The sequence below is a fragment of the Phycodurus eques genome, chromosome 15, assembly GCF_024500275.1.
Source record: "Phycodurus eques isolate BA_2022a chromosome 15, UOR_Pequ_1.1, whole genome shotgun sequence".
Classification (NCBI taxonomy): domain Eukaryota; kingdom Metazoa; phylum Chordata; class Actinopteri; order Syngnathiformes; family Syngnathidae; genus Phycodurus; species Phycodurus eques.
The window spans coordinates 11,489,371-11,512,492 of NC_084539.1; the positions used below are offsets into that span (position 1 = coordinate 11,489,371).

Sequence of the window (23,122 nt, forward strand, 5' to 3'; positions counted from 1 at the left end):
AAATGTCTGAATCAAAAGCAAATCAATTTCTGCTGCTGAGATCAAATTTAATAATACCAAAAAAAAAAAAAAAAAACATGTGGGGGGGTGGGGGGGGAACATCACACACACGTTCATCTAAACATGGTGCACAGAACCCTTCTTTCACAACAGGGGCCATTTTACTTTTGGAAGTACTCCAACAGCCATACTAAATGTATGGGACAACATGACGCAACAGTCAAACAAATGTTTATTATTATACATTATGAGCATTTGTGGGTTTAATGTTTTGTCCTCTGAGGTTTTATATCCTTTAAGAATTGCATGGCAGGTCAAATTATTTTCAAGGTCTGTATATGACCCACTGTCTGCATTTCCACAATCATAGCTTAAAAATATATATTTGAATGAAGTTTTGTTGGTGAAAAAAATATGAAGGAAAAAAAATAGCCAACACATCTGCGTTTTAAAATATTTCACAACAGTTTTGCAAGCCTTGTCACAATGTATTGTTTACAAAGCCAGATTTAAAAATGTTTCTTTTCATAAGAATGATTCAGAACATCCTGGAAATTGCAAGCGTGCGCGCGTGCGCACACACACACACGCGCGCGCACACACACACAGACACACACACACACACACACACACACACACACGTAAATGGTACTGTAACACAACACAACCAAATGACTAGAGGTTATTTGTCCATCATTTTTCACCCCTAAAAGTGCTGCAAACAATGTCAGTGTCTTTAATTTTCATATTAAAAAGTCCCTGTTGGGATGGGTTGGGGGGCCTGAGATGTGTAGGGGGAAAAGGGTTTGGGTGGGGGTTCTCCAGGCTAAGTTGGAGGACGGGTCATCTCCGAAACCTTCGAAAGGGCCTGCTGTGTGATTTAGAGTAGGGCTCCCAGCGCTTCCTCTCTGGCGGCTTGTTATAGACGTAGGCAGACGGGCCCGAGTACTCCTCGTCTGGATTCTCCTCCATCATCTGCAGCTTGGCCTCGATGGCGCGGATCTTAGCGCTCGTGCTTGATGGAGAGGATGGCCAAAAAACAAAAAAAAAAGAGGAAGTTAGCAGGCTTATAAAGGGAAATACCGGTGCAAGAACGCCAATCATAAATGAAAAGTCTAGGAATACAAAATGGAGAAATGGAGGATACGAGATGCAGGTAAGAGGAGTAAAGAGCAGGACAGAGATGATGTGTCTGGGCGGGCATGGAGGAAGACGGTGTTTTTATTTCCACTCGTGCGAGGTATGAAGAGAGCCATTTCAAGCCAACACTAGAGACCGAGTGCTCAGCGTGTCCCGAGAAGTGCTCTCGTGATGGCATCCCGCGCCCGGAGACGAAGTCTCTCCCGCTAAGAGCCCTCACTGTGCTTCATTTAGGACGGCTGCAGGCGCCGCGATGAAAGCTCCCGAGGGCAATTGCCGCTCCCCAAAATAATAGTAGGGCTCTTCGACGTGACTGTCGATGTGGATGTAGATGATCACTGACACCGATTGTGGCTGTCTCATTTTGTAATTGGAATACTTTTATATGAAGATGACTATTGTCTGGATAAAAGTGAACCTTTTAGAAAATGCTACTGCCACAGAGGCAAGAAGTACACGATCAACAGGAGAAAAACCCAAGAGCTTCTTGTAAATGTCGTAGATTAAATATATTTAACATAAGGCAAAATGCTTTAGCCACCTTGATGAAGACACAAAATGAGCTACCTCATGGATTTCAACATGTAAGTGCATTACAATGCTTTTTCACTGCAACAAATTTAATCCAAAACTAGTGTCTAAATTTAGTTCTGAGGTAAAATATGGGGGCTGACAGAAGACCCTGCAAGGGTAAGTAGTACTTTCGAGAAGTCCAGGAACCTTTGGGGTAGGGTCTGCAGTCTGCAGTGTGGAACATATGAGTGGAACCTTTTATTTCCAGGAATGACAGTCCACTAAAAGTTCCTAGAACTTTAAGTGGAAATACATATTTAGTGTGCTCAACTGTTGATTGCCAACATTTGTCAAAATTGGAGATAAGTTTTTATATATATATATATATATTGGATCCGTCTTTTAATCCTCAGATTAAAAAAAGAGGATGATAAGAAGTTTTTTTTTTTTTACCTTATCGACATTACATGCATAATCGCACAAAATGTGTATATGAATTCACTATCATTATGCATTCAGTGTTTTTTTTTTGGTGGCACACAATTATTAGCCTAAGAACCGTAAGAGGAACATATAATGGAATACTGACATTTTCAACGCTCGTATACAAATAGTTGGGTCTCAGGAACACCCGCCGACCCATCAGGTATGAAATTCAACAACCGAATAACTCTTTTGTCATCTGCCTATTTCTGAAATTAGCCAAAGGTGTTGTGCGCAAGCAATATTAATTTGCAACTTGGACACAGAAGGGGTTTAAACACTACATCAGAGCCAAAAGGTAAACTGAGTTGCACTGCATTTTGGTGGATGTACAGATTAGCGTTAGCTTTTGATAAGCGGGAGATGATTGTTTTGTGAAGTTGTTGATGCGGTGGGGGTGTGAGCATATTTGTGTTGGGCAATAAGTCTGCACAGTAATTGATTAAGTGTAATTCCTGTCAAAGACATGAAAACTATTTTAAATTGTGTTAAAATACATACATAAAAGATTCATTTTATGAACAATGTGATTGCGTGCACTCAACTAACCTGAGGTGGTTCGTCGCCAATGCTCCCTCGGCACCCTCGCCGCTGCTTGACGGCTCCAAGCTAGAAGGCATCGTCTTGTCGTTACGGAAACCTTCAAACCTCTGCAGATGACAACGACGTCGATGATGGTGGCGACCAGAGAACAAACAGAGGGACACAGTGATGGAAACACACACAAAAAAACACAGAGGGATGGAAAGAGACAAAAGCACAGATGTGAAATAACCTATCGGAGTGTGACAGTCATAAATGACAAAGCAGGGATTCATGTAACACAAATTGCATTTAAAATGAAAGAATGAAGGAGTTAGCTCAGCATTTAGCAAACACAACTACAGAACATGCAGAGAGAGGCGCGCACTGAGAATAAGACTCGCCAACAGGCTGCCGTATGCACTTATTCCAAACATCTCCACTAGTTACCTATGAAAAGAAGACCGCTGTCAAGAAATCTGGATCTCAAACGTTTTAGTCCAGGGAACCCTTACAGGGGAGAATGTTTTCAAAATGTACCTTCATAATCCCGATAGCAATTAAACTACCATTTGTACCCCCAGATGCTACTGTAATTAAAAACAGTCAATTTTCAAGGACAAAATTACACAGTGTTAATAACCAATTATTATGATAATTTTTTTTTATATAGAATAAAGTTATAATGCCATAAAGAAATCTTATTTTTTCAATCTTGTAATATTATGCCTTTCATTCTGGAAAAGATGCATTTAAAAAAAATTGGACTACATTCTTGAAAAAATACTCCCTTTGCATTAACAAAGAACTTTATTCCAGTAATCGTCTTAATAGTAAAAATAATATTTATGCATGGATATCAGAGAAATCTAAAGTAGGTAGGAGTAATTGGTTTATTTTATTGGCATGCCCATAAGGTAAGCGTCTTTGTTTTTAAACGATGAAGATAAGAATTTAGTGCAAATTGTTTTGCAGACTCCTAAGCTACAACTCGTGGACACCTGAGTGTTCCTTGATCATTTTGAGAACCACTGATCTAGGTACCTGTAAATGCCAAGTTAATGCATCACACAAAAATATCAGTTCTGAATTAGACTTTTTTCCCCCCTGTACATAAGTAAAACGTGCAGAATAGGATTGATGTCATAGCATTGCTGAATGATTATACTGCTTACCAAGCATCCCATCATAGGGAGAGAGGGAGTTGTAAGTTGTGGTAATAAGTTGTGGTAATTGTTACAGTAAATAAACAGCATTAGGCCAAGGTGATGAAATGTGACACTACGTGCGTGTGTGTGTGTGTGCGTGCGTGTTAGCATGTGTGACTGTGGGGTGTGATTCATCTTTATACAGGATTTCCCTCCACTATTTGCCAGTAAGCAGCCAATTGTTAAAACAGGAGTTGTACTGAGATCCCACTCCTCTCTCTGTAAACTAGTGACTGAGGATGGACCGTGAAGCATGGAGGCATGAATAGTTTTTAGCAGGCACCAAAATTCAAAAGCACGGACCCTTCCGATGGGGTGTACAGTCATACTGTACCCCGTGTAAAAGAAGGCATTTCACGCATATAATTATCAGATTGTGGGATGCCGTTACAGCTGTGATGCTGCAACTGATCGAGATCTCTGTGAAAAAGATGCCGAAAACGAGGCCAAACAAACTTGAACGTATAACTTGGTGGAATCGTGGCCTGTCCGCCACCCCCCAACATCATGGTGTCGTATGTGCACGTTGAAGTGTTGCATGGGAACAAGCGAGTGCGACACTTACCCTTACCTGTGCGTGCGCCCAACGCACAACCAGCTTCTTAGACAGCGCCAGCTTGCCATTCAAGCACTGGATGGCTCTTTCGGCCTCCTGCAGACAAAAGGAGGATCCGTAAGATGCGGCATGTCTTTAGAAAGTCTACAACTGAGGTGGAAAATGTACTATAAAAAGAAAACAGTTCAGTCTAAACAAATAAGTGACTCTCATGCCATTGTATACAAAAGCATCCTCGGTTTACACCAGTACCGACATACGTTTCAACGACACAACAATACACGCTCAATTACTCCTGTACTGTTTCTCATTTGATTGTTTATTTGTGGCCGAGGACTCTTTTTTTTTTTTTTTTTTTTTTTTTTTAAAAGAAATATTGAATGTAAATATGAATTCAATACTAGACTAGGGAGGTTCCACCTTACAAATTTGGGTTATGGGACTGTCATAAACCGAGGACCCTGTGTATTAATGAAGTACTTAATCTGGGTGCGCGAGTAAGTGTGCGTGAGTGTAGAAGATAAACACACACTTCCTTTGTATCAGTCTTCTGGGAGGACTTCATAGCCAAATGACAGACACTGGCTGTGAAACTAGATGCTTATCATGATCCCCCCGGCTCATTCTAAAACAAATACAGGCCGTCCGGCCACTAAAGTTGGGAGGTGGGGGATCTTCTCTGGTACTTTTAATACAAAACAGAAACCACTCCTGCAACAGACATTATTTGTGATTATTGAACGGCAGACGTCATGACGACACATAAATCATTACTGTCAGACGTAAAAGCTCCCATGTCCAGATTTGGTCAATGTCTTTTTTGTCGTTTATTTGATATGGCCATCACAAAATCATTGGACAAACCTGATGCACTGCTTAAAGTGTTTTGGCACGAGTGCTAATTCTTAACACTTGTCCACAAATTTCTTCAATTGTTCAGTCCCCACAAGGGTCTGTTATTTTTTAGGAAATATTGACCAATCTCAAGTGTTGAAAACGCCATGCGATGTTAATGGCGCAATAAATATGCAGTCAATTTTTTGTTTCATGAAACGGTGATACGGTCAATGATTGGTTAGCACATCTGCCTCACAGTTCTGAGGACCGGGTTTCAAATCCCGGTCCCGCCTGTGTGGTGTTTGCATGTTCTCCCCGTACCTGCGTGGGTTTTCTCCGGGTACACCGGTTTCCTCCCACATCCCAAAAACATGCAAGGTAGATTAACTGAAGACTGTAAATTGCCCTTAGGTGTGAATGTGAGTAAGAATGGTTGTTTGTTTATATGTGCCCTGCGATTGGCTGGCGACCAGTTCAGGGTGTACCCCGCCTCTCGCCCGAAGATAGCCGGGGTAGGCTCCAGCATGCCCGCGACCCTGGTGAGGATAAGCGCGACAGAAAATGGATGGATGGATGGAAAAGGTGACGCGAGGATTCCACACGCAACAGCGAAATGCAACTTGAGTAGATAATACTCATTTGTGCACAAACTTGTGTACTGCTGTGCATTCCTATAGTCATCCAATTAATCTGTGGGCTGTCACTAGGGACTGGTATAATCATCAATTAATTGATCATAAGAATTCACTGTGTGAACTGATTGTTGATTCTGAACATCTTGCAGCAAACGGAGGCAAAATGGAATCTACTACTTTGCTGCAACCAGCAGAAGCGCTGTTGATTCAGTCTCAACTTGTTTGCAGTCTAAGGAAGTCAGCATGACACTAAATTGTGAATGCGATATAATGTTAATACGACACTGGCATGGAAACATGGGAGAACATACCAGTACATACTCCACACCTCAGAACTGTGAGGCAGACAAAAAGTATAATTAAAAAAATAAAACAATCAATAAACACTGTAGTTAAATGCCCATCTCGAGCCATACAGCGATTTCCTTATTGAAATGCTGTAAAATAATCCATTGGCACTTTTTCCACATAATTACGGTTAACATCCATCCAACCATCTTTGCTCTGTATTTCTATTATCAACATTAAATCTGTTATTGTGTTGTCCATAAAAAGAAAATAAGGTCATCATGAGGTTTCTATGATCCAAATAATGAAATAACATGGTTAACAACTGCATCATCAAGTGAGCTAAATAGGTTAGAAATAGCTACATCTTGTGTGTACAGTACCTCTCTGGTGTTGAAGTTGACAAAGCAATAGCCTCGCGGTTGCCCCTCTAGAGGACCCGACTTATGGAACAGGAAGTCGAACTGTTTCACATGGCCAAACTTTTCTAACAGCTTCACCAAGTGATACCTGCCGGGAGAGGAAACATGTGACAGAGGACACACATAAATAACACAAAAACTGCAGGGGTGCAAAATGAGTATGTGATTTATCTTTATTTATTCAATTAAAATAATGCTGGAACAACAGGAAACATAGTTTAGTTTCCACATCAGAAGGATTGTCATCCTGCACCCTGCTACTGTACAGTGTCAATCTGTCAAGTGCAAGGGATAATGAGAATGGCAGATTTCCACCCCCTGACACCTTTTTAGCAGCGGGCCAGCTGGTGTGGCACGCCTGAGACAGTAAATCTTTTATTGAGACAATGCCGAGGATACGGTAGCGGGACAATGAGGGAATAAAACAAAGGAAGCCTCGGACTCCCCTCCCGTGCGCCCGTCTCTGCACAAACAACATCAAGCGAGCGACTGAACTTAGATATGCGCTCACGGAAGAGCTATGCGCCGTGTGCGTTTGGAAGCGTGGGTATGACTGGGTTCAGCATAGGAAAAATGTGTCTTCTGGGAAAAGAGGCCGGACAATGAAATCTGCGTCACCTGCCGACATCCAGGCTCTGCTGGGCTGCGCTTGTGACATGTTTAGCAGCTTTCGAATGACAATGTACCAAAATCAAACCTAAATCGGAGCACCCAGTTTTATTTTTAGACTCAAACTTCAGGGTAGATTTACACGATGATCCTCGTGGCCACCGAAGCCGCGTCTGCCTGAAAAGTAGTGAGTCGTGATTTGTTTTCCACATATTCAAGTCTTGATAGGTTTCATCACTGTCTGTCACGGTATCTATCTTTTATGGGTTGTGGGGGGATGGGCCTGCTGAGCCGCAAAGCCTCAAAAGCACAACTACATTTTTTCCCGAGGTTTACCACAGATGCTAGTTCCCATTCCATTCGCAAAGAATGTCAGAGAACGTTCCCTCCCGGCGCATCACGTTCAGATGGGATCCCTCACGTTTGTCAAGTTCTGTAAAGGCTAACGTTGAAATGTGGATGATGGGCAGTTTTGGAGACAGTTTGTGGCCCTGGCAGAGTCGAATGAAACTCCTCTGCCAGGCCCGGCTCCAGAGTCGGCGTCAGCAGGGGTCGGGGGCATGGGGGAAAATGTATACTGCTGCTCAATGTTTGATAATATTAGTTTTTTTTCCTCAACAACTAAGTCACTAATCCATCTTTTGTACCAAAACATGTTTGACCCTGTTATTCACATACACACTGCACTCGTGTACGCGCTCGCTCACACACACATTGAACATTAATCGTTTTAAATGGGTATACCACGCCTGGCATTGTAAGTCAATTAAACACATGACTTCGCTTCAGAAGAGTTGCATAGCTAAAATTAAATCATAAATAAAGCACTACCACATGCAAATCAGCTAGCCCATCAATGCATCATCACTTGTTATCAGGTACAGTTTTATTTAAATTTTACTTTACAAGTTGTTTTTACATCAGTGACAATGAATGCTAAAACAAAACTTTTATTACACCTATTTGTCATTACATTTAATGAGTGTTTTACCAAATTAATATTGCAGAGGTTAGGTTAGGCAAGCTAACAACTAGCTTTGAATGAGCTATAAAGGTTTTGTTGAATTTGGGCTGATGGAACTCAAAACAATACACGAAGAAATCAATAAATAGCTTCAACATGTCAAACTCTGCAGTACTCAAGGTGACTTCAGGTGAAATATTGATTTGTTCAGTTCAACAGCCTCTGATTGTTTCTTTGTTGTTATTTTAAATCTTGAGAGGATTTGTGTGTGTGCCTGGCACTGCAAGGATAACTGTATGACAATGTGTAGTGTGTATGGGATGTGGACTGCGACTTTCCAGGTTGCAGTAAAATTGTACTCTTGTACAGCTCCCTTGAGGGCTTTAGAGCACAGCTGACTTCTGCTTTTCCCAGACACCACCCTGCAAACCGACCTAAACACAGCTACTAATAAGTAATTGTAACACTTTACACACTAAATACAACTGATTATTGATATTCATATATTGGATATGAAAGATATCTTTTTAAATTACAGTAATGAAAAAATCCATAGCCCCCCCCCCCCCCCCCCCCCAAAAAAAAAACACTTGTCAGTGGTAAAATACAGTATATAAACAGACTGATTCATATACAATGCAGACACTCCAAGAACATTTTTGGATACTCGCGAGTGGCAACAGAACCACAATGGACTTCGCCTCCTGGGAGCCGTAAAAACCACCGGAGGAAGAGGAGGAGATGGGGGCGGGAGGAAAGGGTGGGAGAACCTGCAGAGAGTGAGAGTAAAGTTCAGAGTGGGAACGTTGACGGCAAGGTGAAAGGTGGAGGCGGGAGGAGGATACGAAGAAGGAAGCGAGGTGAGAAGACAGGTAGTGGGAGCGCAACGAGGAAAGGGAAAAGGGGGGAGTTCATTTCAGATAAGTGACCATCTCAGTGGAGAACGGAGGAGCTGCAATACAAATGGACACAAAATGTGACAAGGACCAGTTAGATAGAACACAGACAATGCACTAAATTCCCAGTTGAGGGTCTACCTAAATGAATGGCATTCTTTAAGACAAGGTATAGGACCACCTCTACGGAGCATTACAACAAGCATTTTGCAAAAGCCTGTCTAAGATTAATATCATACAATCATATATAAGACACATGCTTTGTCCCAACACCCTAGCTCCACCCTTGGTCGCCAAGGGAACAAAAGCATTACTCTGGCCCAGTAGTACATGGGGGCGGAGGTAGCGACAAGTGGATGTTAAGTGCGCTGTAATTCTTTATCCTTTGTGTATTTTGACCAAAGAATGTCAGTGACGTTTTATTAAGACACCTGAGAAATGTTTAGAATTGTGAAAAAAAACACAATATGCCTTCTTTCAGTCACTTTAAAATAAAAGTGGAAATTTCCCAGCTTTAAAAGGCCATTTGTAGCACAGCAATGAGAAGTGAATAACAGCGATGTGTGCTCTCTCCATTTGAGCAGATAGCTGATGGTCGTTCTGTGTTCTTTTCTAGTCCCGAAATATTTTTGGGCTTATGTGGAAAAGTTCCAAGAGCTTTTGTTTTTTTCCCCCTTGAATTCCACCATAAACTTCAGCTTGACATATACCATGATGTCTCTACAGGAGGTGTGTGTTAGAATAATGACATCTAGCCTGACTCATGGTGGTATCAGTCATAGTCAAAGCAATTACAAAGACCTAGTTAGAAAAAAAAATAAAAAAAATAAAATAAGAGGCACCTACAGTATTTTGGATCTGGTCTTGATTTACTCAATATGACGATGCAGCTGATGATTAATTGGGGTGTTTAAGAGTAAACGGCTTCATTTGAGGAATTGGTATTTCTTTGCCTCAAAGTAGCAACGTGACAAGTGTCTGCCATATTTAAGGAATTGATGGACTGAGCAATCCAACGCCTCTAAAATCCTCCATAGCAAATAATATCACGAATAAACAATCGATAAGTAAAGTAAAAGACCTATTGAACTGCCCACACTGTAATGTTCCACTTGTGCTATTTAAGTCGAGTTTTAGGCCAAATGACGCCGTTTGAAATGCTATGGTAATTGTGACGCGACTTGGCGATCCCTTTGAAATTTTGGCCAATATGAGTTTATATTTGGGTATTTTTAACTGAAACTTGTGAGCCAATTGGAGAAGGGGTTACCCCATTAGCAAATGAAATGAAAAGGATTTGGAGATATGAGAAATAATAAAGTTAGACTTTTTTACTCTAATTTCACGGCATTTTTTGGACCAGATTTTCTATATGCAATACCACACAAAAAACTTCCCCAAAAAGGTTATTAAAAATTGACTTTCCCCAGAACCCATAATCTAATTTTCTAGTTTCTAGGTGCGTTGTGCTCAAATTGAAGTGGTCATTCCAACCAGACTCAGCATTTTGACAGACTGTCATTTTTTGTAAAATCTTGTCACGTTTCTACTCTAAATTGCCAGAATAGAACTGAGGACAGGACCACATAATATTACATATTATAGAATATTTTATCATTATGTGAAACAACCATCACAGTAAAATTAACTGGACAATACCCCTTAAGTGAATAAAATGACATACCATATATATGTTGGAAATCATTACTTTCAAAGAACTCTTGATTACTCAGTGTAATAAACAAAAAAAATAAAACAATTTATATTGGTGGAACATTACTAATAAAAGTGAACTTATGCATTACATCATTTGAAGTGTTAAGCTTTGTGCAAGGGCAAGGGGGACTTCACATTGCAGGTCTGCATTCCTCCTCAAAAGGACACAGCTCCGCTCAGTGAACAAACAAAGTGTACCGCCACTGCTGGCCAGGAGCTAATTAATCTTCCCAATCAGCAACAGGGGCCGTGGGCATTTCTCATGTTTTCTCTTCATACTGTGCCCTAGTAGCGCTATTTAAACAGGAGTGGAGCACAGGAGAGGGAAGGAAACGCCCGTCTAGACGCCCACCAGAGCTGGAGCACATACATTCTGCAGAAGCCCCCCCCCCCCCCCCAACGGGCACACAAAAACACTCTCTATCAAAAAATGACCTTCTACTCCAGCACATTGTACATTAAGGTCCTCTTAAACCCATACATTTCTGCTGGGTTCACATTTAGAACCCTGCAATTGCTATGACAACTAAGAACCAACAAGAGAAGCTGACATGAATATAATACAATACACATTTGTAGTACGTCGAGATAACGATAGTAACATTTTGAGTTTGAACCCACATTTGGGGGGGGAAAAAAAAGGTACAATACCAGGTTGTACAAATCATGTTGTGTCACTGTTATTAGTTTCACCTTGGTAAGTGTACCTCTTTTTGTTCCCATTCCCCCAATGGGTAGGACTGTCAGCCAGTCTTGACCAACATTTTTGAACGAAGGACTTGGACTTGAATCCTCTTTGACTGGTGTCAAGCATTTGAGTGCACGTCTGTGCTGTTTTACTGAAGGGGCACTGAGTGAAGATATAGATTGGTGCATTAGCTTTTCATCCAAGCCAGGAAGCCGCCAAATGCTCGTCAGTTGACGGGGTGTGTGTGAAAGTAGACAAAAAAAAAAGTAAATTAAATGAAATGGCTGACATTTACAACTGCTCCTCATTTGCCATTAAAATGAAGAGAGAGTTTAAGTATTTTGTTGTTCTTTCTAATGTATTAAAAATAGAATGGTTAACCGAACTATAATTGTGCGAAAATGTATAGTGGTACTGTGAATTACGAGTGACCCGTCTTAAAGGTTTTTCAAGATACAAGCCGTCGCTCGGCTGTTATTTCGTCTTCGAGTTCCTAACTAAATTTCAAGTAACGCGTGCAAGATGTTGCCAGCGAACTTCACAGCAAGCAGCAGTGTGGCAGATAGTGAACAATTCTTCAAAAAAGAGGCCAAGTGTTTGCTTCAAGCTCTTCATTGCCACTCCTAGTTGAGGTTTACTGTAAAACTATAAATAAAACAAAGAGAACTGTTGCCTATTTAACCAAATCACATAACTGTCTGATCAAAGTCTGCTAGCTTAATGCTAACACAAAATGCAAAACACCATTGACTGGCTAACGGAACTGGCATCTATGTTATGGTGTTGCAACCCTTCAAGCAATGGATATTTGAAAACAAATATTGCAGCAACACATGTAGACAAACAGACCTATTCTTTATCCTGTGAAAAACAACTACTATTACTGCAGCTTACTAAGCGTAGAAGAGACTGTCTTCTTTGTGTATTTATTGTGCAAGTATTATACTGCACCCTGGTGGCCAAGGCGCACACACACCAGGAGCAGCTGCACAACGAACGAATGGAATCATGATGCACAAACTGTTTAATTCTTTACTTGCTATTTATTTATGCTATTACTGTATGTTTTTATAAGTGCTATTTTCTCATATAAAAAATATGCTAACTTTTTGCATTGGTAGTGCTTTATTGGGGGCTGGAACAGATTAATGGTATTTCCATTCATTTCTATGGGTCACGGAAAGGTGGTCCAGGCATCACTGTATTGTGCGTGTTATCATGCTAAAATATTGGCTGTACTGATAATATACGTTTTATGCCACAACCTGTGGTATTCATTATTGCCCAAATATAAATTAATTTCAGTGGAAAATGTTGTTATGAAGACATACAGTGGGTACAAAAAGTATTCAGACCCCCTTAAATTTTTCACTCTTTGTTATATTGCAGCCATTTGCTAAAATCATTTAAGTTCAAAATTTTCCTCATTAATGTACACACAGCACCCCGTATTGACAGAAAATAAAACGGAATTGTTGAATTTTTTGCAGATTTACTTAAAAAGAAAAACTCAAATATCACACAGCCATAAGTATTTAGACCCTTTGCCGTGACATTCATATATGTAATTTGTGTGCTGTACATTTCTTCTGATCATCCTTAAAATTGTTCTACACCTTTATTGAAGTCCAGCTGTGTTTGATTATACTGATTGGACTTGATTAGGAAAGCAACACCCCTGTCTGTATAAGAACTTACAGCTCACAGTGCTTGTCAGAGCAAACGAGAATCATGAGGCCAAAGGAACTGCCTGAAGAGCTCAAAGACAGAATTGTGGCAAGGCACAGATCTGGCCATGGTTACAAAAAAAAAATCTGCTGCACTTAAGGTTCCAAAGATCACAGTGGCCTCCATAATCCTTAAATGGAAGACGTTTGGGATGACCAGAACCCTTCCTAGAGCTGGCCCTCCGGCCAAACTAAGCAATCGGGGGAGAAGAGCCTTGGTGAGAGAGGTAAAGAAGAACACAAAGATCACTGTGGCTGAGCTCCAGAGATGTAGTCGGGAGATGGGAGAAAGTTCTAGAAAGTCAACCAGCAGTCCACCAGTCGGGGCTTTATGGCAGAGTGGCCCGATGGAAGCTTCTACTCAGTGCAAGACACATGAAAGCCCAAATGGAGTTTGCTAAAAAACACCTGAAGGACTCCAAGATGGTGAGAAATAAGATTCTCTGGTTTGATGAGACCAAGATAGAAATTGTTGGCCTTAATTCTAAGTGGCATGTGTGGAGAAAACCAGGCACTGCTCATCACCTGTCCAATACAGTTCCAACAGTTAAGCATGGTGGTGGTAGCATCATGCTATGGGTGTGGTTTTCAGCTGCAGGGACAGAACAACTGCTTGCAATTGAAGGAAAGATGAACACGGCTAAGTACATGGATATCCTGGACGAAAACCTTCTCCAGAGTGCTCAGGACTTCAGACTGGGCCGAAGGTTCACCTTCCAACAAGACAATGACCCTAAGCACACAGCTAAAATAACGAAGGAGTGGCTTCAGAACAACTCTGTGACTGTTCTTAAATAGCCCAGCCAGAGCCCTGACTTAAACCCAACTGAGCATCTCTGGAGAGACCTAAAAATGGCTGTCCACCAATGTTCACCATCCAACCTGACAGAACTGGAGGGGATCTGCAAGGAGAAATGGCAGAGGATCCCCAAATCCAGGTGTGGAAAAACGTGTTGCATCGTTCCCAAAAAGACTCATGGCTGTATTATCTCAAAAGGGTGCTTCTACTAAATACTCAGCAAAGGGTCTGAATACTTATGGCTGTGTGATATTTCAGTATTTCTATTTTAATAAATCTGCCAAAATTTCAACAACTCCGTTTTTTTTGTCAATATGGGGTGCTGCGTGTACATTTAGGGGGGGAAAAGAACTTTAATACAAACAGTGAAAAATTAAGTGGGTCTGAATACTTTCCGTACCCACTGTACCAATGTCACAGAACAGATTGTGGTCCATGTTATAAAACTGTGATATATACACAAAATAAAGCAAAAACACACAAACAGACACGGTCCAGGTCCAGGTTGACAGAGAGAGAGTAAACAGGGCAGGTGGGTGAAGAATGATGGCTGCCGCTTTTGCAGAGCAGGTTCACGCCTCACTGCCTCTGTTTCACACACCCAAGCCCCTGTCTGCTCAGTCTCAGTCTGCAAAACACACACACGTACACTACACACGCAGTTCATCAATCATGTGTGCACACACAATGCAGTGCCTCTCTCTGGGAGGCGGATGAAGGCAGGTTCAGAAGGCAAAGTTTGGGATTTATAAGGCAGACTGCCAACATCAGTCTTGGATTGACCACTTTAACACTGCTGACAGTTGGCAGCTTCACGTGTGTGAGTCAGATTTGTTAGTTTTGGGTGAAAAGTGGATTTGTGTTACATTCTGACCACGTCTTATTATTGTGGGGGGCAGTTATTTGTCATGTCACTAGTAGTGATTTGACCATTGTATTTACACCAACAGTATCAAATTTCAGATTAATAAGGTAACAAGATCATATACTCACTCAGTGATTTTGGGATCGATGTTGCCTATCCACAAGCGGTTTCCATCATGGGCCCCACTGTCTGAAATGATGGAGGCATTTTCCATAGTCTCTGCTGCAGACGACATGTGTCCACTGACAAGCAAAGTAAAAATGAATCTAGTTTTACAATTCAAATCATGCAAAATTTAACTATTATTCTATAAACTTGAGTGGAAGAACATTGTTTTACTTAGCTATAACACAGGTAGATAAACACATTATGACTCTTATTGCAAGAGACCTTTATCAGTTTCTTTTATTAAAAAGTTAAAATTAAATCTATAGAATAATTTATGGACAATAACTAAACTAACTATGAGACGGGAATACATCAATTGCTCGTTATTCACTTTCAAATATCAGTTCTAAGTAAATCATTATAATACCATGATTCCCCATGGTCAAAAAGTATTTTTTAAACACACATGGTGCCAAAATTAGACATTTTGAGTGTGATTTAAAAAAAATAAATCAATGGTAAAAACACTGGCTCTCATGTCAACTAGCGCCTAAATTACAAAACTTGTATTAACCTTTAACCACTGCGAGCTGCTCGATATGAATTAGTGTGCTCGACAGTAAGCAAGGCGTCATGAAATTGGCAAAATCGGGCATCTAAAGGTGATTGTTGCTGTTTTCTCGCAGGTTATTAGCGGTTAGCATGTTTAGCGCTTACCTCCTCGCTTACCAGACCTGCAGTTGTATGTCGGTGGCTTCTTCTCCTACCGAATTTGCTTCTAATCCCGCTTTCGGGATGTTTTGGTGACGTCAAATAATAATAGTGCTCATTCTAAATCCACAAGGTAGATTACTGATATTAAATAAATGGGATGCTTTGTTGCTTTGAGGGCGCGGCAGTCAACTTGCTACCATCCAACAACATAGGCGCACTGTGATTCCGTAGGGTTTGTGATTAGAGCGCACTCGTTTTTAAATTCCGCAAGTCCCGAACGCACACGGAGTAGTTGTAGTCTGGGATGTCCCCACTTAGCCGGCACAGACTGTACAATACTTCAAGCGCCACAGTCTAAAAAAAAAAAAAAAAACAGTCGCGGGTAGATGACGACATTAACGTCAGGCGTAGCTTCCCCGTAACATGCTCTTGTAAAGAATAGCAACAGTAAGTGGGACTATTTTGTTATTTTTTACCGAAGTGGTATGTGTTTTTCAGGTGTTATTAGTGTAGATATTGCTATACCATGTTTCCGATAATTGTTTGTGAGTTGAGTTAATGGCGTGTTTTGAGTCGAGAAAGGCGAGGAAACCTAACACGTCGACCTTCACACTGCTGCACTTGAATAAACTTTACTTAAAAACAAATGCAGTATGCCTTTACATAATAATATCGCACTCCCATGTATATTGGGTATGATTCAAATATGATATTTAGTTTAATTATTATTTTTTTATTCTTTCTTATGGTAACAGTTTGAATTGAATGTACACCATTGAATGTCACTTGATTATTAGTTTCATCATATTAGGACAGTTTTGTCATATTTATGCATATCATATAATTGTTATAGTAGATTTCCAATATTTAAAAAAAAAAAAAAGAGGAATTTCGCTCTCATTGGTTAATTATTGTTATGGAATTCCCCTCACTTGATGAGTTATACATTTCTCTATCATAATATTCTATATTGTCCTTTTGGCTCACAGTGATATGTTGCCAAGCCCAATCAATGTTGTGTCCTTACTGTAATGGCTAGCTATTGCTATTTATTGAAGAGAATTAACAATGTACAAATATGACACGACAATGGTGAAATAACCATGACATGCAAGTTAGATAGCATTACAAATATTGTGTTTTCATCCTGGTTTTGTTTGATGGCGCTGCTCTGAGATTAAACCAGGAAGAGCTTGATCAGATATAATGTTTTGTTCATACCAGTAAAGCGTACAACGGAGAGCTCATGCGGGTTCACCCACTGCTTTGCTGATGTAGGTGAGGTGTGAGTGCAGCTGCATTTCCAGGATGTGAGGCAACAGTATCCCATTGACCACCTGTGCTCCACATTTTCTGCTTGGCTTCCCTTCCAAGGAGCTCCGTCAGCGTCCCACATCGTCGCCGATCTGATTTACCACAGTTGGGTTAGATCGTATCAGCTTGTCAGGAAAGCCTGTTAGGAGTTTAACATGGGATGCAGTGGTGGTCCACTGTTATGTTTTGAACATATTTGAATATCATTTCATCAATGGGCATGTGCTTCATAGGTTTGCTTTGTGATTTTTAAAGCAGTATTGACTTAGACTGCAGCAGAACCGCTACTCTTAAAAACAAAAAACATAATATAAAACATGCCATTTTATTTGTTGGCTAGCTGGCAGCTTATTAAAAAAATTACATTTTGAGCAATTGTACAGACTTGTTTTTTTTGTTTGTTGTATTGGACAGCTGTAATATTTGTATTCAGGAGATATTTATATGATATCCTGGGTGTCCCAAAAGTCACTATACATATAATTTTTTTCCATTTCATTTCAGGAATCAGAATCAGAATCATCTTTATTTGCCAAATATGTCCAAAACACACAAGGAATTTGTCTACGGTAGTTGGAGCCGCTCTAGTACAACAGGCAGTCAATTTACAGAACACTTTGGGGACATAAAGACAATGACAAAAAACAATTGTGCAAAAAGATGCAGAGTCCTCTAGCACTTAGAGCAGTTCGAATGACTAATATTGCAATAGTCCGGTGCAATGACCATTGTGCAAAGGGCGCTGATACTTCAAGGAGTGTATCCGGTGTAAAGTGACGAGTAGTGCGATCATCTGGGACAATGTTGGTTGTGCAAATGTTACAGATACTCCTCAATCAGTGTGCAAATGGAGCAGATGCTACTCTGGCATGAGTGGCCAGTATATGCAAATAGTGCAGCATGGCGAGACAACTACAGTGAGCGCACGAGTAATACATAATTGGCCCCACAGAAATATGACAACGAACTCAAGTCCAAAAATTTCCAGCTTGTTGTAATGGAATAATAGGTTAGGTGTTTAAGAATTTGATCGCAAGAGGGAAGAAGCTGTTGGAATGTCTACTAATTCTAGTTTGCGTTGATCGGTAGCGCCTACCTGAGGGAAGGAGCTGGAAGAGCTGGTGACCGGGGTGCAGACGGTCCGAGAGGATTTTGCACGCCCTTGTCTTAGTTCTGGCAGCGTGCAAGTCCTCAATGGTGGGTAGGGGGGTACCGACAATCCTTTCAGCAGTTTTGATTGTCCGTTGCAGTCGGAGTTTGTCCTTTTTTGTAGCAGCACCAAACCAGACTGTGATGGAAGAACACAGGACCGATTCGATGACCGCTGTGTAGAACTGTCTCAGCAGGTCCGGTGGCAGGCCGTGCTTCCTCAGAAGCCGCAGGAAGTACATCCATCAGCATTTGACAGCTTGGGCTTTGCAGTTTTGCACAACCTAAAGTTGGTACGGCAAAAGCTTTATCACTCTCCGAAGTGTCTGCTCAATCAAGCTTTTGTTGATGCTGAGTTCCAATTCAGACCTCCCTAGACCTTGGCTGGCTTTGCTCTTGGAGGTCAGCTCATTGGTGTACCAACGTCAATTGGCGAGCCATGGGCAAGGGAATGATATGCTTACAAAAACTGTAAAGCCTAAGTTGTCAAATGCTGATGACCTCACGTTTGTCCGAATGATACCTGAATTTAAATAGAAAAACAAGGGTATAGGGACTTTTGGGGCATCCTGTCATGCAATTAACATTGTATATGATATTTTGTTCCACCATACTGTGTGCAGATAATTTACTCTGCCACACTTTAAAGTGCAAGGGCCAGAAAGGTATTGATTTGGGTTGTGTGTTAAGTGAAGCACATGCATAACTACTGAGAAGTGGGAGGAATTTAAACATTTTCCCTCCCTTGCGATAAGTCAGCAACGGCCAGATTCTGGGATGTCTCTGAAATAGTATCCTGAGCGATTATCCTGTGAGGGCAGCACAGTGCAAGAGCGGTTAGCACATCACCCTCACAGTCACGACTGTCCCGGGTTCGACTCCTGGCTGAGGCGCTCCTTTGTGTAATGGGGGTTCGAGTCAGGGATCCGGCCTTTTTGTGAAGAGTTTACATTCTCCCTGTTCTCGCATGGTTTTTCTGTGAGTACACCGGGTTCCTCCCACATTCTTAAAAGATGTACAGTATGTTGGTTTTATTGAAGACTCTAAAGTTACCCATGGGTATGAATGTGAGTGTGAATGGTTGTCTGTATGTGCCCAGCGATTGACTGTTAATCAATCCAGAATGTACCCCACCTTTGGTCCAGTCAGACGGGATGGGCTCCAGCTCACCTGCGACCCTTGAGAACTATCGAAAATGGATGCCTGGATGGCATAGAAAACTAGACGAAAGTCTACATGAAGTGCAGAACTGTACATACGTGTTTTTCATCAGATGGCAGCAATATTTGTATTTATTGCAGGTGTATTGTTACTGTATTGGAGGAGCTATTTTGTGCAAATCCGGATAAAAATGCTCATAGAGAAATTCTTTTTGCCATTTGAGTCACTGTGTAAATGTCCGGAACGAAAATGGCGCTGTCCCGTTTGTTTAATTAATTAATTGCGGTGTTCTCTGTGCAGCAGGAAATGGTCTGCTAGCCAACATATCATCAAAAATACTCTGCACGCACTTTTTGTCCGTCAAAATGAAATCCTGCCGCAACTAGAGAATCAATCTTCTGAATACGTGCTGAATAGATTAGTAGTTTATGTTGACTTATGTTGTGTTACGATTTTGCACAAGGAGTTAACTGACTGTAAGCAGGACACTTTTTGTTTATTACTGTTAGCCGTATTCATTTCTACTGCACTGTTCTTGTTAGAGCGCAATCTTCCGATTGCAGAAACTGCTGCCCACTAAAGAAGATTTTTTGTTTTTTGTTTTTTTATTAAGGAAATGTTTTAACAGCGCAACCTTGGCGGAGGTCTGTGCACTACTGACTGCTGTTCTTGTTTGTTGATTTATCACGGCAGTATTAAGCCACATTCCTTTTTTAGTCCAGCACAGTGTTATGCTTTTCCCCGTTAAGCTCATGAGGAGTTCTTCACAGACAGTGACATTGAAAGACTGGCTTTAGTGTGTTTTTGTCTGTAGGCTTTTTGTTGCTCCAGAGTTTGTCTGTACTTGTGTGCACTCTGAGGTTCAGCGGCACGGTTCACAGTCTGCGAGGTGGGAGGTGGTGAGTCCATAATAAAGTAAGAGGGGCTGGTCTGCTATATGTGTTCTTTGGAATGGGAGGGTCCCCTTTAGGAATCCCCAAACATCTGACTGTATGTGTGCTTCAATGGGAGAACAAACTGTGACTGTATAGTGCCAGTGCAAGATCTATGTCTACCTCCTACTGGCTGACTTGGGCTATTACCACTTTTTAAAATAAACACAGGTACAGTAATAACAAAAGGATTGTCCTGAAATTTGATAAGAAAATAAAAATACTACCAAGGCCATACTCCTTATTTTTAGAGCGTTATTATTTTTTAACTAAAAGATGATACTCAACTCCAGTGAAAAAAATCTTAATTTTTAATTATTTTTTTTTTACTGTATTTTTTTTTATTTTTTACTGTATTTAATTGTTAATTTAAATTGTTTGTGTTCAGCTTCATTTTTTCCCCTCTCAATGTTGATGGGTATTCTTTCAAGGATGTTTCAGTTACTTTTTGTGAGCAACCTCCACCCATTGAATAGATAAATGAAAACAAATGAGCAAATGTATTGATGAAATTAATTAGGTATATATTTTAAAATAATTAACGTTAAATAAAAGTCTAAAATTCCATAAAGGTCATTACAGTAAAATAATCCAAAAAATAAGGATAACAAATGTATGATTATGTAGGTTTGTTTGTTGCGTGAAATTTTCTCTTTTTTTTGTGTTGATATGGTTACGTGATATTCCAAGGATGTTTATATTTTTAAAATAAGCACAATAAAAATATTAAAATGTACAAATTATGGTGTAGGGTTGGAAAAGTTCTAATTATTGCATCACCTTACAACCTTTTCAAATTTGCAGGGTCAGAAAAAAAGGATTACATTTTCCATAGCAAATTAATTTAAAAAAATTAATATGCGCATGTTTTTGTATCAAGGGTCATCGTATCAGTGTTCATTTCTTGTGCATGTTTAAGATGATATTAACTGTGCTTCCTTTGTGTGTATTTTAAGAATCAACTTTGGCATGGGGAAAAAAAAATTGCGGACATATATCCAGTATATATGATGACATGTTTGTGTTTGTATGCTTACTTTTGTCAGTAATGGCAGTGAATCATCTAAGCCGACTGCGTCCACTCCTGTCTCAGTCCCTGGTGCGACCACTCAAGTGTACCCCCGTGGTCCCCGTTAGGCTCGGCGGCTCAACGTTGTTACCCAGCGCCCCGTGCCAACCCTCTACGTGTGCTCGACTCTATGCCACCAAGAAGGCTAAAGGTTAGTGTGGAGTGACTTGGGGGCCGCGTTCCTTGCTGAACGGTCTTTCCCATCCTCCTCTTAGCCAAGACAAAGGGACAGGCGGCAAAGATGAATATTAGCGCCGCTCTGGTGGAAGACATCATAAGTCTGGAGGAAGTGAAGGAAGACATGACGGCTGTTGTCAATGCGCTCAAAGATGACTTCACACGCAACCTGAGCATCAGAACTTCACCAGGTATTATTTCACACTTATCCTCTCTCCTCAAACTCAACATTTTATATGATGAAAACATAACCTAATTCAACTGATTTTTCAACTACACTACCACTTTCTTTACATATCAGCAACATAATCAGGATTTACAGTTTAAATAATTTATAGATAAAACTCCCCTCCACACACCTTGTTTTCATCAAGGTGTGCCCCATATGGCCTTACCTTGACCCCAGTTTGGCCATTGTTTCCCCAACTACATCCAGGTCATGACCTGGTGCTTCCGTCCTCAAAAGATGGGCGGTCGCCTTGGCATGGGAGTTGTAGGGGCAAACGAAATGGAAGGTCTAATAGGCAAAGCTAGTAGATTCATACAATTTTACATACATTTCTACCGCAGTTAGCACGTCTGCCTCATAGATCTGAGGTTCACGGTTTTACTCTTAGCTACCTGTGTTGCGTTTGCATGTTCTCCTCATACTTACGTGGGTTTTCTCCAGGTACGCTAGCTTCCTCCCACATCCCAAAAGCATATATGTGCAGTTCACTGAAAACTTTGAATTGTCCGTAGGTGTGAATGTGAGAGCCTCTTGCCCAAAGTCAGCTTGAATGGGCTCCAGCTCAACTGTGAGCCCTTATGAGGATAGGTGCAAAAGAAAATGGATGGATGGATGAATGCATTTATGCCATTTTCTACATGCAAACTGTATTTTAAGTCACTGAAATTGTATTTCTTTGGAAACTCCCAGACTGAATATTTTTTTTCAATTTTAAGTAACTGAAAAACTACACCGCTTATCGTATTCCGGGTCGCGGGGTGCTGGAGCCTATCCCAGCTTACTTCGGTGGTGTCTCGCCTCCTTTGGTATGATGTCATCTTTATCTCCTTACATAATGCAATATACAGTGGGTCCTTGGCTTAACCATGGTCCAGTCCCGTCATTCTACGTTTCAAAGTTCCAAAAGGCGTGCACTGAACGAGTTAGCCCAGAGGCCCAGAGGCAAAGTATGCCATCAAGAGACACAAGAAGGCATGCTTAATTACTGTCGTAGTACCATTTTACTGTCTGGAGGTTTTTTCTGATGACCTAGGTGTGTTTTTCATACAAATCTTTACAGACAATATGAGCAGTGAATATCAATTGATATTCACTGCTCATATTTGTCCCTCTCCTGACCACCTTTCTTTTTCATGTTCTGGCTCAAACATTTTCAATTACATGTCCGTTCCAAGCAAAAAGAACTCTCAATTCCATCTGCTTCCTCTGCCTGCATCCGTCCATCTGTCCATCCGCCTCTCTTCTGTCCAGCTGCATAGTAATCCAGGGAGGCAGCAGGATTTAGGCCTGACAGCAGGGATGAGATGGTGGAATGGAATGACGTCAGTTGTCCGAGTGAGCGTGGATGTGTGTGCGTCTCGTGCGCAAGTGTATCTCTGTGCGTTTCCCACAAATTTCTCA

At 40.9% G+C, this 23,122-nt stretch overlaps 2 protein-coding genes across 4 annotated transcripts in view; one reads left to right on the forward strand and one right to left on the reverse strand.

The window, feature by feature from the left end:
* Positions 1–87: 87 nt before the first annotated feature.
* rbm18 (RNA binding motif protein 18) lies at positions 88–16,003 on the reverse strand. Of its 2 annotated transcripts, none has more exons than XM_061698802.1 (6): positions 15,694–16,003; positions 14,997–15,110; positions 6,566–6,692; positions 4,438–4,518; positions 2,686–2,786; positions 88–1,015 (listed from the first exon to the last, which is right to left on the reverse strand). In XM_061698802.1, the coding sequence occupies exons 2-6, from the start codon at positions 15,101–15,103 to the stop codon at positions 844–846; spliced, it is 588 nt and encodes a 195-aa protein (XP_061554786.1). In that variant the 5' UTR covers positions 15,104–15,110; positions 15,694–16,003; the 3' UTR covers positions 88–843. The 2 variants fall into 2 exon arrangements, with proteins under 2 accessions (XP_061554786.1, XP_061554785.1); XM_061698801.1 differs by having other exon boundaries at positions 4,432–4,518.
* A 66-nt stretch (positions 16,004–16,069) lies between these two features.
* The window catches only part of mrrf (mitochondrial ribosome recycling factor), a 31,755-nt gene continuing 24,702 nt past the window's right edge, over positions 16,070–23,122 (forward strand). For both annotated transcript variants that reach the window (XM_061698602.1, XM_061698601.1), the window contains exons 1-3: positions 16,070–16,137; positions 21,293–21,466; positions 21,531–21,683. In XM_061698602.1, the coding sequence (XP_061554586.1) occupies positions 21,295–21,466; positions 21,531–21,683 (325 nt within the window). In that variant the 5' untranslated portion in view covers positions 16,070–16,137; positions 21,293–21,294. The remainder of the gene's footprint in view (positions 16,138–21,292; positions 21,467–21,530; positions 21,684–23,122) is intronic.

Bases quoted from the DNA above. Each gene is read 5' to 3' on its own strand.
- rbm18 (XM_061698801.1), bottom strand. From the start codon at position 15,103: ATGTCGTCTGCAGCAGAGACTATGGAAAATGCCTCCATCATTTCAGAC. The intron at 4,519-6,565 runs GTACTGTACACA...TTTTGTCTGCAG, and splicing joins TCAACTTCAACACCAGAGAG to GAGGCCGAAAGAGCCATCCA. The intron at 2,787-4,431 runs GTAAGTGTCGCA...TGTCATCTGCAG, and splicing joins GGGCGCACGCACAGGTAAGG to AGGTTTGAAGGTTTCCGTAA.